A 14,662-nucleotide genomic window follows, 5' to 3' on the forward strand; every position below is an offset into this window, starting at 1 on the left:
TGCAGGTAAATTGCTGCTGAAATGTACTAACCTGATACTGCATTTACACAAATTATTTCATAGAGCACAAAACATTAAGATGATGCATGTCTGACAGAACATGGAAATTTCTCTTACTTCTCCACTGGTATTAGAGATTATGCAAAAAGCTTCACATTTGAAACGGGGTTTCTTGACACAGGCTTTCATAAAAAGTTTTGATCTGGTTCCTGACATTGAAGCTAATTTTAACTGGTAATGTTCTTTGATTCAAGTTGTATTCTTGGTATATAAATGAACAAAATATCCATCTCCAAATTTTTAAACTTCAAGGATGCATACAATAGGAAATCTACAAATCACATTGCAGTGTTTTCTTCTTTTGCAAATGTTGGACATTTCATCTAATCAAATGGGATTTCCACAGGAAAAGATATTTAGGCATTTAGGGGTGTTGAGTTGATTACACAACACACATCTCGGATCTTAACTGATAATTAAGCAAATTTAGAATTATTCTTGTTAAGTACGAAAAGGCATAGAAAACTGCAAAACTGAAGGTGCTGGAATTTGAAACAAAATAAGAAATGCGGGAAGAATTCAGCTGGTCAAGCAGCATCTGTGGACGGAGAAACCAAGTATGCGTTTCAGTTCAGCAACCCTTCCTCAGGTCTGAATGGATTCTGAAGAAGGTTGGCTGACCCAAAATGTTGACTGGCTTCTTATTCCACAGATGCTGCTTGACTGGCCGAGTTCTAATAGCATTTCTGATTTTGTTTCTATCCTCATAAAATGTTCCCTGGATTTCAAATTTTAATGCAGTAACTTTAGTACCAAAACTTTTATTTTTATTAAATATTGTTCTATTCCTATAATTAAGTGAAAGCACCTGTAATGTTTCAGTTAAATATTCCAACAAGATTATAGATTTCTAACATAATAACCAAGTCAATTTTACATGGCTAAATCTTTGTAAAAGTGAGCAAATTTATTAAAATATATGCACATCGACCTTGAAATGCAAGTAGGAAGAAAAGACATAGAAAGAACCGATACAGAGATTGTGAGACAATGGTTTATTGACATTCAAAACATTTTCCACAGCATGTATCTTTAAACCTTTTAACAAGGATTTATTCCGCCAGCATTCTTGTAAAATGAATTTCACTAAATGATAAATAAAAACAATTTATTGAGACTTATAAATTATATAATGTGCACTGTCAATCTGCCATGTTCTACTGACATAAACAGCAGGCATATCATTCACTGGTAGTTTTGTCTTTCTCAGATTTAGCCATCTGAAGCTTATTTTTTCTTCCAGAATTTGCTGTAATCTTCAACCTTAAATTCATCTTCAAATCGCTCCTCATTTATTTTGACTTTCTTGGGGTCACGTTTGCGCAATCTTGCTTTTCGTTCGGCTTCTGGTAGAAGAGAAACATCCACTGGCATCTGTAACAAATCATGTTCTTAGTATTCTAGAAAATGATGGTTAACAACGGGATAGTGCACAACAATTTTCACAATATACAAGCATATAATGATTGTTACAAAATAAGTCTACCCTCATATCAATAGATGTCATTACCCCTCAGAACAATCCCATCCTCCATGCCCCCCCCCCACCAAATTATTTCCATGTCATTATTCTCTCTTATTGGTCCATCAGCTCCTCCTCACTTCTCCTAATACCCATCTCTACCAGGGTAATTTGCACCAACAACCAGCATAAATTTGGAGTGGGAAGACTGTGGCACCTGTGAGAACCCCCCCCCCCCCCCCCTCTCCCCCAAACAAGGGAAAATGCATACTCTACAGGGGCTGCACCAGAGGTCAGAATTGAGCTAAGGTCACTGTACATGATACATGACCCAGTCTCAATTCTAGACAGAGTTCCTACTGTTGTGCCATTATACTGCTTGGTACAACTGAATCTGCCTCCACTATGAATCCTGGTGATGCATTCCAGACTGTAACCACTTCAGTGTTTAAAAATGATTTTCCTTGTGTTAGAGAAATGGGAGGTGTTGCATTTTGGGAAGTCTACCATGGGCAGAACCTACATAGTGAATGGTAGGGGTCAGGGAAGTGTAGAGCAAAGGGATCTAGGAGTGCAGGTGCATGGTTCCTTGAAGGTGGAGTCACAGGTAGATAGGGTGGTCAAAAAGGCTTTTAGCACATTGGGCTTCATCAGTCAGCGTATTGAGTATTGTTCATCTAAACATCCCTCATCCTCAGGATCACTTTAGCAAATCTCTGCATCCTCTAAAGCTTAACATCTTTCCTAACTTATGGAACCAAGACTTGGAAATAATATGCCATATGTGGTCCAGTAGTATGATTTACAAAAGGCTGATCATGACTTACCTGGTCTTGTACTCCTCTGCCTCTTTTACAAAGCTGAGAATTCCATATGCTTTCTACCCAACTTCCCCACCTACCCTCACATTTTAAAATAATTACATTTGTAACCCCAGACCCTTTTGTTATTGTACCCCATTTGGAATTGTGTCTAATTTATATTTCCTTTTCAGCCTTCCCAACTACATTCCTCAGCGTTCATTTCATCTTACATTTCACCTGCCTATTAGTATCTGCAAAACAAATGACTACCCTGCCGCTGGACCAGTCTACTGCTAGATTTTGAGATTAAGGAAGGTTGGTAGAAACACAATTATAAAAAGGCAAACCTTTCTTGTACTGTCTAGTGCCTAGCTTCATGATATTATACTGGTAATTTGTGGAGTGAGAAAACTACAAGATGAAAATAGGGCTTGAACTTAAAAAAAGTAACTTCATTCAATAACAAAGATAAATTATTTAAGTTAAAACCTGTAAAAATGCTGTAGTTGGCCTGATGAAAGTAGTATGAGCCTGCGGTATCTTGTTACACTCGTGGAAAAGTTTTGTATGGGGAACATATATACAAGTGGCTAGTAATTTAAAACAGAGGCATTTCTTCTTGCAGAAGGTGGCAAATTTTGAATTCTCTACCTTGGAGTGTGGGGCAAGTTGGATCATTAGAAGTATTTTAAAGTGGTTGGATGCATTTTTGATAGATCATGGAATAGAGGGATCTTGAGAAATCACACAGAAGAGGAGATGAGGCCAGCATACAGCAGGCACGATCATAATAATGAGTAATGCAGGCTTGAAGGGTCTGACGGCCTACTCCTGCACCTATTTTCTTGTATATTATGAAACACATCTTAAATTTTTGACTATTTTCAACAAAATTTCTTCATCAACTTAAACATTAATTAGCAATTCCTTACAGTAATGATTTTTTTGGGCTCCTTGTATCGGATATTGATAGTAGATCCATCAGGTCGAACCAGCAGAACAGGGTACAGTCTGGCGTAGGTCTGTCTTCCAAAACGAACTACCGAAGATCTATTTGAATTGTTTCGTATGTGCAGATGGTGCCATGGGCTTGTGAAAGGAAGTAATCTTTCAGAAGCATTTAGCTGTAAGGAACTATTAAATATATAAATATTCATCAATACATGTAGAACTATTACACAGACACATAAACTACATACAACATTAAACCAAGCTTGTGAGAGAAATTCTGTCATTGTGAAAGGTTAGATTTAAATGATCTCATGAACTCAGTAGACTTCAGACCAAGTGCTTGCTTAATCATAAAGAATGACTAGCTTACTGGGTAAAACCCACACCTTTCTTCAAATTAACATTCAGAATTATTATCAACCCAAAACATATTAGCTGAATATCTCTTTCAAAGGGCAATACTTCAACTTTGTTATTTTGAGACAGAGGGATGGTAACACAAATTTCACTGTACCTTAATTGGTACAATAAACTGACCTAGAAACCTTGAACCTTGAAGTTCGCAATCACCTCGTCCAACCTCATCTACTGCATCCAGTGCTCCCGATGTGGCGAGAGCAAACATAGACTTGGCGACCATTACTCCAAACACTTGTACGCTGCCTGGCAAAGCTGACTGGATCTCACAATTGCTAACCATTTTAATTCCTCTTCCCATTTCCATACTGACCTTTCTATCCTAGACCTCCTTCACTGCCAGTGAGGCCAAATGTAAACTGGAGGAACAGCACTTCATACTTTGCTTACAATCCAACAGTATAAACATTGAATTCTCCAATTTTAGACAACTATAATCCCTCCCCCCCCCCCCCCCCATAGCTTATCTGGACTAACGTCATTTCTTCCCTCTGCCTACTTTCTTTCCTCTAGCTTCATAATTTGCAACTCTTCAATCGTTTCGACTCACACCTTCTTTTCATCTCTAGCCTTTGTCCAAACATCTACCTATCAACCACCCCCCTCGCCACCTATTACCTGCCAGGCTTCGTCCTTCCCCTCCTCTCTTCCATCTTTTTTTCCTCCCCCCTCCCCACGGAATCAGTGTGGAAGGATTCTGATCAGAAACATCACCTATCCACATTGTCCACAGATGCTGACAGACCCACAAAGTTATTCCAACACTTTGTGTCTTTTTTTGCATCAACCTACATACTTAGCCAAAATCTCTTGTAATAAATGCACAGGATTTCTATTACAAACAAGCATTTAATGAATCAGCATTTGGCTTATTAAATACATATGAGCATTGCAAGTAACTTCTGAAATAAAACTTTGGTGTTAGATAACTTATTTGTTGGTTTTGCTGCCTAGTTTTGACAAACTGCGAAATGAAGCTAAGTGAGGAACAGGGGGTGGGAATCTGTGGGGTTTTTTTGTCATCCAAATGAAAAATTACGGGGAAGTAAGCAAAAACAGACTTTATATCTATATATTATATTACTAAAACTCTCAGTTGGTTGTGTGTATATGTTTGTGTGTTTATGTGTGCACTATGCCCTCTACACAACCAAAACGGTACATGACAGCTCGACAATTTTAGGCCCACCCTATTCACAATTCCCCGTGGTCTGAATAAACCCACTTTTGGTACTTTTTAAAAACAATTTACCTAATAAACTTTAATAGATGTGCTTCCCCCTCCCGCCGGGAGGACCAGCGGGAGGGCCGGCGCCCGTCCCGGCGTGCCCCGCGCCCGACCTTCCTCCCGTGGTGCAGCACGGCAGTAGAGAATCCACAAGATAGCCGTCCCCACCGCTGCCCGCCGATCTGCAGGAGACACTTCGGCCCCATGCCCGGCCCGCAGGAGAAATGGGGCCGATCCCAGTGCCTTTTCCTTGTCCTCCCTTGCCCACCCACAGCCATGGGGGTACTTGCCGCCCAGCAACGGGTCCACGGTTGGGCCGAGGGGGAAGGAGTGGAGGGGGAGGAAGGGGGTAGGGAGGGGGGGGAGGGGAAGATGAGGGGGAGGGGGGTTGGGTGAAGGGGATGGGAGGGGGGTAGGAGGGGGATGGGGAGATGGGAGGGGGAGGGATGGGGTGAAGGGGATGGGGTAAGGGGGAGAGGGGGGAGGGTGTGCTGCACCAATGCAGGAGAGGTTTGGACCCAACTTGGTCTAGTATTCAAGAAATGGTTATAAGAATGGCTTAAATTAACTGCAGTTAATACAAAGTATGCTGCATCCAATAGGGTATTGCAACACATTCTTTCATCGATGAGAACTTTTACTTAACCAACTCTCTGCACCAAAATCTTTTACAATTGTCACCAAGCATTGGTGACCGAAATGCCACCACTTAATAAAGCAAATCAACTACACAAATCTTATGCTGATAAAGTAACAAATATACACATCAAGACCAGGTATGCAGAAAACTGATGACCTTTGTTATCCTCCAAGTTCTTCTCCACCCTCATCCCTCTGCCTAAAGTCAGAACAATTGGATATAATGGTGCTTTACAAATTCTGGAAAATGACTTGGCAAAAAAAAGAATAAATAATGACTGCAAGTCTCAAAATAACTTGATCCATTTATTTTCTCAGAAGCAATTTCTTAAAATGTGATCGTTCTCAGTTTGAAATGTGATCATATAATGTTATTGGATTAGTAATCCAGAAGTCTGCAATAATGTTTCAGATGTAAATTCAAATCCGACCATGGTAGTCAGAGGATTTAAACTTAGTTTAATGATTAAAATAATCTGAAAAGGCTAAAATCATTCTTTATGACCATTAAAAACTAGCTGGCATAAAAACACATTGATCAACAACTGGATAAAGTACAAAAGCAAGTGCCAAGGTTTACAAGGATGTTCCAAGCACTGAGGAATTATAATTATGAGGAAGGATTGGCTAAGCAAGGATTACATTCTTCGGTTGAAGGGAGATGTAATCATTTTGTATGCAGTTATGAGCAGTCTGGACAGGGTGCACCAGAATGATCTTTTTTCCCATGAGCATTACAGGTATAGCTAAGTTAAGCTATAGCGAAGGGACAACAAAACTGATAGAGAGGAATTTATTTTTTTACGAGTAATGGGTGTCTAAAACTCACCACCTAAATGGGTGCGGATCAGTATTCGATGTAACAAAATCTATGAAAGTAAGTGTATCAGGAGTTATGGGGAGAATGGAGTTGAGAGGGAAACATAGATCAGCCATGATTGAATGGTAGAATAGACCTGGTGGGCTGAATAGCCTAATTCTGCTCTGATAACATGAACCAATATCTCAGACATGATTATAATACAAATTTTAAGCCACATAGTCAAGTCTACATCACTATCCAGTCCAGCTTGTACATTACTCATGAACCTCATCCATGTGGTAGAACATGACCCCCCTCCCCAGGCACTTTCCCCTGCAACCGCAGTAGATGCAACACTTGTCCCTTTACCTCCCCCCTCGACTCCATCCAAGGACCCAAACAGTCTTTCCAGGTGAGACAGAGGTTCACCTGCACCTCCTCCAACCTCATCTATTGTATCCGCTGTTCCAGATGTCAACTTCTCTACATCGGTGAGACCAAATGCAGGGTCGGCGATCGTTTCGTTCAACACCTTGGCTCAGTCCGCCTTAACCAACCTGATCTCCCGGTGGCTGAGCACTTCAACTCCCTTTCCCACTCCCAGTCTGACCTTTCTGTCACGGGCCTCCTACAGTGTCATAGTGAGGCCCACCGCAAATTGGAGGAACAGCACCTCATATTTTGCTTGGGCAGCTTACAGCCCAGCGGTATGAACATTGACTTCTCTAACTTTAGATAGTTCCTCTGTCCCTCTCTTCCCTCCCCCCTTCCCAGTTCTCCCACTGTCTTCCTGTCTCCACCTCTATCCTTTCTTTGTCCCGCCCCCCCCTGACATGTCTGAAGATGGGTCTCGTCCCGAAACGTCACCCAGATGCATCCCAGATGCTGCCTGACCTGCTGAGTTACTCCAGCATTTTGTGATACCCTCATCCATGTGGTCACAATGTCAAAGCCATCCTATCTGCTTCCCAAAGCTTCAACAGTTCAAGAGGATGACCTTGGGATGGTCAATAAACTACCTGTGATCTTGACAAACTGAAATGAAATTGAGGCTAAAAAAGGGGTGGAGGGCGAGAATTTTTTTGATCTGCAACAAGAAAAGCAGTCTACCTTGTACATGGAAACAACACATCCTGCAGTCTCCTTTCATATATCACACATCTGAAGAAGGGTCTCAACCTGAAACGTCACCCATTCCTTCTTTCCAAAGATGCTGCCTGTCCTGCTGAGTTACTACAGCATTTGGTGTCTACCTTCGGTGTAAACCAGTCTCTGCAGTTCCATCATTGACTTGGAAGCACATACCTGCTCCAGGGGTTTCACCAACAGGTCATGTGGAAATTAATGTAGACATGTGGAGGAAGTAGGGAACGGATTTTAACTCCACGGATCCTCCCCGCACAAAGACTATACTTGACTTGGTGTACTATGTTTACACATTCTGTTGTGCTGCTGCAAGTAAGAATTTCATTGTTCTATCTGGGACATACTACGATAAAACACAAGATAGATCTAAAATGCCGGAGTAACTCAGTGGGACAAGCAGCATCTCTGGAGAGGACTGGGTGACGTTTCAGGTTGAGACCCTTCTTCAGACTGATGTCAGGGGAGAGGGAGATACACAGATAAGGAAGTGTAGGATGTGAAAATAGGACAAAGGGAATGCTCAAGGAAAAAAATGTAGAATAGATCATTGTTAGCTGGAAGAAGGTAACAACAAAGCAGAGATAAAATACAGTAAGACTGGTCGGAGAACTGGGAAGGGGGGGGGGGGGTGGTGGAGAGAGAGGAAAAACAAGGGCTACTTTAAGTTAGAGAAGTCAATGTTCATAATGCTTGGGTGTAAGCTGACCATATATGAGCTGCTGTTCCTCCAATTTGCGCCAGGACAGAAAGGTCAGCGTGGGAAAGGGAGGGGGAGTTGCCAAAGTGTGATAAAGATGATAAAACACTCTTGACTCGGTGACCGCGATCATCCAGCAGCGGGTGAGGAGCCGCCGCCCCGCGCTCGGCCACGGTGCCCCGCGGCTGAGCTGGTCCCGCGCCGCCCGTTGCCACCCACGCAGGGCGGGGCGGGACAGGGCAGCGTAGTGCGGGACTGCACGAACCCGGCGCCCGTTGCCACCCACGCGGCACAAACCCAGCGCCCGTTGTCACCCACGCGGCACAAACCCGTTGCCACCCGCGTGCTCCGAATATCGTTCCCGCGCCCTGCTGTTCAAACTCGCGCCGATACTTACGTCGCCAACTGCCGCAGCCGCACGCTCCACGGAGCCGCCATCGGCCGATTGCGGAAATGTTCGGCACAAGAACCCGGTCCCCTGCGCAACAGCGGCGCTCAACTGTGGTTCCCGTTCCCATCTCCACCACCGCATTGATAACCTGATTGATAAATTCAGGAACGCTATTTGCATTATGCGGAAGCGATTGGTTATAACGCGATTTCTGTCCGGAACAAGAGAGTTTAGTTTAGAGATACAGCGTGGAAAAAGGCCCTTCGGCCCACCGGGTCCGCGCCGACCAGCGATCCCCGCACATTGACACTTTCCTACACCCACTAGAGACAATTTAGACATTTACCAAACCAATTAACCTACGTCTTTGGACCGAAGATATCGGAGAAAACCCACGGGGAGAAAGTACAAACTCCGTACGGACAGGATCGTAGTCAGGATCGAACCCGGGTCTCCGGCGCTGCATTCGCTGTAAGGCTGCAACTCTACCGCTGGCGCTGCGCCACCGACACCGTGACCACCGTTACTTTGGAAATTGACCAAAAAAAGTTGTGTTAGAATAAAATAGTTTAGGGAAAGGAAACTGTTTCCATGCAGTAATCAGCCACCTTCATCTCTGAACCATAGTCTGTGGATTTCACCGCAGACAGACAATGAAATTAACAAGCAATTGCTTCTAATTACACAAAATGCTGGAGTAACTCTGCAGGTCAGGCAGCATCTCTGAACAAAATTGAATAGGTGACGTTTCGGGTCGAGACTCTTCTTCAGACCCGAATCATCACTTATTCCTTTATGCTGAGATGCTGCCTGATCTGCTGAGTTACTCCAGCATTTTGTGCTTATCATCAGTGTAAACCACCATTTGCAGTTTCTTCCTACACTGCTTCTATTGTCACGTGCAATTATACCTTATTAAACAATGTAACATGCAGCCTTTAGCTTGAAGAAACTTACATAAATTTGGCGTTATTAAAAATACATTTTTTTAAAAATCCTGTGGGAAAAAATACCTTTGTCATTGCGAGTCTGAAACTATCTAGCCCCATCCTCCTTTCCCCCATTGGCACAATTGTTTTTAATAACACAATTTTCTATAAAGCTAGGTTTGTTAATAATGCAACTATTGTGTTGGAGCAGTCGTATCTCTGCCCCATTTTTGATGCTGGTTTGATCTCTGATCTTGTTATGTTTACCGCCATGAGATTTTCCAAACATGCATGAATGCAAAAGATTTGTTTTATTTGGGAAACTGTTGTCCCCTGTAAATTAATGTAGAATACTAATATTGCTGCCAACTCTGATTTATTGTTGTAATATTTTATCTCATTTTGTTTCCAAGCACCAATTGCCCTGATTGTATTTTGCCTCGCTTCAGTTGTCTTTTCCAATGGTGACATTACTGGAAGTTTGATCACTTAGATGTTGTGACATTCACAAATGTATCTCAATTGAGTTCTGGTAGTTGAGTATTTTTGAATTGCACCAGCCAATATTAAATGAGGAGTACAAGAATTAGGAGGACACCCATTTCCAATTAGTTGGTTCAACATATGTACACTGTGATTAGGTCCTTTGTAGTTCCTTTGTCATTGCTGGCTCTGTAGCTGCAACTCTCTATTGAACATCCCCATGGAAGTACCTGCAATGGAAAAACTGCAGCCCTGAAAGAAGGCAATTGACAATGCAGGGAATAATGTAAAATGCCCTGTCCTTTAATTATTAAATATTCCTTTTGAAACATTTCTTTAGGACACTGGTTGAACAAAATGTCTTACATCATAAAAAATACTTCTGAAAGCTAATTAATTTATTTTTGATTAAATATATTAGTTTGGAAACACAGTTCTGAGTACATATTAAAATAAATTAAATTTTCCCAGCTACCCCAAGCCTCCCTGCTTTATAACAATTTTGCTCAACCTGTCAACATGATTCCAGCATGGCAGAAGGATGGTGGAGACCATTATCAATTAACAGGCATTTTCATTAATCACTGTATTAATCATAACAGTGCACGGGCATTGTGGATGTGATCAAGATACAAAGCTCTTTTGCAATAAGTCAACCTCTGGAATCGTACACTGATGGGTTTCGTTCCATAGATTCATTGGTTCAGTTATTATCTGATGACCATTATATTTTCAGAAAGAATGACAATAGACAATAGGTGCAGGGGTAGGCCATTTGGCCCTTCGAGCCAGCACCGCCATTCAATGTGATCATGGCTGATCAATCACAATCAGTACCCCGTTCCTGCCATCTCCCGAGACCCCCTGACTCCACTATCTTTAAGAGCTCTATCTAGTTCTCTTGAAAGCATCCAGAGAATTGGCCTCAACTGCCTTCTGAGGCAGAGAATTCCACAGATTTACAACTCTCTGAGTGAAAAAGTTTCTCCTCATCTCCGTTCTAAATTACCTACCCTTTATTCTTAAACTGTGGCCCCTGGCTCAGGACTCCCCCAACATTGGGAACATGTTTCCTGCCTCTAACGTTTCCAATCCCGTAATAATAATCTTATATGTTTCAATAAGATCCCCTCTCATCCTTCTAAATTCCAGTGTATACAAGCCTGGTTGCTCCAGTCTTTCAACATACGACAGTCCTGCCATTCCGAGAATTAGCCTAGTGAACCTACGCTGCATGCCCTCAATAGCAAGAATATCCTTCCTCAAATTTGGAGATCAAAACTGCACACAGTACTCCAGGTGCGGTCCAACTGCAGAAGGACCTCTTTGCTCTTACACTCAACTCCTCTTACAATACAATACAATACAACACAATATATCTTTATTGTCATTGTACAGGGGAATGCGCCTCCCATACGATGCAATAATTTAATTAATTTAAACAACAACAACCCAACAAAACTAATTGTAACAGTTTTAAGACAGAATAAAGTGCAAGTAGATCTGTGCCGGATCACTGTGCGTTTTGACCATCCGGCTCAGCAGGACCGGTTCATCGCAGCTATGGCCCTGGGGATGAAACTGTTCCTGAGTCTGGAGGTGCGGGCATAGAAGGCCTTGTATCGTCTGCCTGATGGAAGGAGTTCGAACAGACTGTTACAGGGGTGTGAAGAGTCTTTGTGGATGCTGGTGGCTTTTCTGAGGCATCGTGTGTTGTAGATGCCCTCCAAGGCTGGTAGCTGTGTTCCGATGGTCCTCTGAGCTCTATGGACTACCCGCTGAAGAGCTTTCCTTTCTGCCTCCATGCAGCTGAGGTACCACACAGGGATGCCATGTGTTAGGATGCTCTCTATGGTGCAGCGGTAGAATGTCGTCAGCAGCTGTTGGGGTAGTCCAGACTTCTTCAGTGTTCTTAGGTAGAACAGTCGTTGCTGTGCCTTCTTGACCAGCACAGCAGTGTTATTGGACCATGTTAGGTCCTCCGAAATGTGAGTGCCCAGAAACTTGAAGCTGGACACTCTCTCCACACTGTCCCCGTTGATAAAGATCGGGGCGTATTCCCCGTTATGTGACCTACGGAGTGTTATGAAGGCAAACATTCCATTGGCTTTCTCCACTGCCTGCTGTACCTGCATGCTTCCTTTCAGTGACTGATGCACTAGATCACCCAGATCTCGTTGTACGTCCCCTTTTCCTAACTTGACACCATTCAGATAATAATCTGCCTTCCTATTCTTACCACCAAAGTGGATAACCTGACATTTATCCACATTAAACTGCATCTGCCATGCATCCGCCAACTCACACAACCTGTCCAAGTCACCCTGCAACCTCATAGCATCTTCCTCACAGTTCACACTGCCACCCAGCTTTGTGTCATCTGCAAATTTGCTAATGTTACTTTTAATCCCTTCACCCGTCATTAATGTATATTGTAAATAGCTGCGGTCCCAGCACCGAGCCTTGCGGTACCCCACTAGTCACTGCCTGCCATTCTGAAAGGGATCCATTTATCCCCACTATTTGCTTTCTGTCTTCCAACCAATTTTCTATCCATGTCAGTACCCTACCCCCAATACCATGTGCTCTAATTTTGCCCACTAATCTCCTATGTGGGACCTTGTCGAAGGCTTTCTGAAAGTCAAGGTACACATGCTAGGATTGCTAATAGTCAAGCAATTGGAGAAATAGATTTGCTGACATATGTCTTTCTTTTTATCTATTTGACATAGTTGTTGGTAGACTTAGGTGATTTGATATGACTACGAACAAATTATTACACTTGAAAACAGTTATATGTTTACTTACCAGTAACATCCTTGGCCCACCAATCCATAATTGATGTTATGTATATATTATCAATTAAGATCCAAGACCAAGGTCTAAGGTCACATGAAGCAAAAAAGGAGAAAGAAATTTGATCAAAGCTATAGGCAGATCAAGAGACTCAAGAGTGTTTTTTTGTAATATCGCCAGAAATAGAACAATACAATTCTAACTTGCAGCAGCACAACAGGTATTTAAAAATAGTACTCAGTAGATACCATAATAAACAACAAAAAGGTACAATAAATAAATAAAAAACAATATAATGCAGCAGTCTAAAGTCTCTAGTGCAATTAACACAGTTTGCAGTTCAGAGTTTAGTTATTCATAGTGTTCAATAAACTGTTGGTTGTTTAGATGAAGGTGTTCCTGAACCTGGATGTTACAGTTTTACAGTACAGTAAAAGTGATCTGTGAAATTTAATCTTGTGTTCATGCCACTGACACTTTGCTTAAAATGCTTTTTTTGTGAAACTAAATATATGTTGATAATATAGCAATTAATTTATTGCTATTATTAGCAATTTATTGCTAATTTATTGTCCAAAAACCACAACACCATAAGTAATTCCATTAAAATGTCCTTGGTCATTAAAAAAATAAAATAATAATAAATTAGTAAGTAGTACAGCTGACGGAAAGAACATCTTGCCCGGCCTCTAAGGCCTGAGTCATGGAGTGAGTCAACCTGGAAACTACTGAGAGTGTGCTGACCATCAAGCACTTATTTACCTTAATCCCATTCTATTCTATCCATATTGCCGTCAACTCTTCTCTTCCATTCCAGATGCACAATAGTGGCAATTTACAGTAGCCAATTAACATTCCAATCTCCACGTTTTTGGGACGTGGGAAGAGACCAGGGCACCCAGATGAAATTTACATAGTTAAAGGAGGATATGGAAGCTCCATGCAGACAGCATCAAAAGTCAAGATCAAACGCAGATGATGTAGCTGGAGGCAGCAAGTCCACTAGCTGAGCCGCCATGCCACCTTATTCCAATTGCAAATAAGCCATTCTTTTGTATGGGGGAAAATAAAAAAACTGCTAATGCTAGAAATTTTAAATAAAAACCAAACATGCTGGAAACACTCAACAGTTTAGGCAGCATCTATGGAAGAAGAAATAATTATCGTTTTCAGGTTTGGGACCTTTGGTCAGAACTGCTTTTATGTCTCTTTGTTCAGTTTAGAGATACAACATGGAAACAGGTCATTCGGCCAGTGATCCCCATACACTAACATTATCCTACACACTATGAACAATTTACAATTTTTACCGAAGTCAATTAATCTACAAACCTGTAGGTCGTTGGAGTGTGGGGAAAAACCGAAGCACCCGGAGAAAACCCATGCGGTCACGGGGAGAACATACAAACTCCGTACAGACAACTCCCGCGGTCAGGATCAAACCCAGGTCTCTGGCACTGTAAGGCAGCAACTCTACTGCTGTGTCACCGTGCCACCCTTGTGTAGATGTTTGGTTAAACTAGAATAGTATTTGACCACTAATGGTTCACTAATGGAATATCTGATGTTTTTCCTTAATAATTTATGTTTGCACTGATATAATGTGTCCAGATGACAGGAGGTTCTGTTGCCAGTCTGGAGAAACCTTTGACCAGAAGCAAAATTATCGCATTATAAATGCCTGATGTTATGAGACACAGTCCCACTTCCAAAAAAAACAATAATAAACAAATTCTCAATGCACTAATAAAAGTTTGCAATTACCTCTAATGACACTTGAAACAATCAGAATGATTATTTTGAGCATCAACAATTCTTTACGAAATCTAGTGTTTATTTAGTTCCTGCAAGCTTGCAT

At 41.9% G+C, this 14,662-nt stretch overlaps 1 protein-coding gene and 1 long non-coding RNA gene across 3 annotated transcripts in view; one reads left to right on the plus strand and one right to left on the minus strand.

Annotated features, from left to right (window-relative positions):
- Positions 1 to 14,662, plus strand: part of LOC144598416 (uncharacterized) — a 43,523-nt gene that overhangs the window by 4,272 nt on the left and 24,589 nt on the right. For both annotated transcript variants that reach the window (XR_013547862.1, XR_013547861.1), the window contains exon 2: positions 2,517 to 2,640. This is a non-coding gene — a long non-coding RNA (uncharacterized LOC144598416). The remainder of the gene's footprint in view (positions 1 to 2,516; positions 2,641 to 14,662) is intronic.
- Positions 17 to 9,080, minus strand: mrpl55 (mitochondrial ribosomal protein L55). The gene is made up of 4 exons (XM_078408577.1): positions 8,960 to 9,080; positions 8,603 to 8,744; positions 3,258 to 3,459; positions 17 to 1,434 (listed from the first exon to the last, which is right to left on the minus strand). Exons 2-4 carry the CDS (start codon positions 8,641 to 8,643, stop codon positions 1,288 to 1,290), a joined length of 390 nt encoding a protein of 129 aa, XP_078264703.1. The 5' UTR covers positions 8,644 to 8,744; positions 8,960 to 9,080; the 3' UTR covers positions 17 to 1,287.

This window comes from Rhinoraja longicauda, chromosome 11, assembly GCF_053455715.1.
Source record: "Rhinoraja longicauda isolate Sanriku21f chromosome 11, sRhiLon1.1, whole genome shotgun sequence".
Taxonomy (NCBI): domain Eukaryota; kingdom Metazoa; phylum Chordata; class Chondrichthyes; order Rajiformes; family Arhynchobatidae; genus Rhinoraja; species Rhinoraja longicauda.

What these genes read in the sequence shown, in the direction of transcription:
- mrpl55 (XM_078408577.1), bottom strand. Translation starts at nt 8,643, where the DNA reads ATGGCGGCTCCGTGGAGCGTGCGGCTGCGGCAGTTGGCGAC. An exon ending in CGGCTGCGGCAGTTGGCGAC is followed by an intron (nt 3,460 to 8,602) that starts GTAAGTATCGGC and finishes TATATTTAATAG; the next exon opens with TTCCTTACAGCTAAATGCTT. An exon ending in AGCCCAAAAAAATCATTACT is followed by an intron (nt 1,435 to 3,257) that starts GTAAGGAATTGC and finishes GATTTGTTACAG; the next exon opens with ATGCCAGTGGATGTTTCTCT.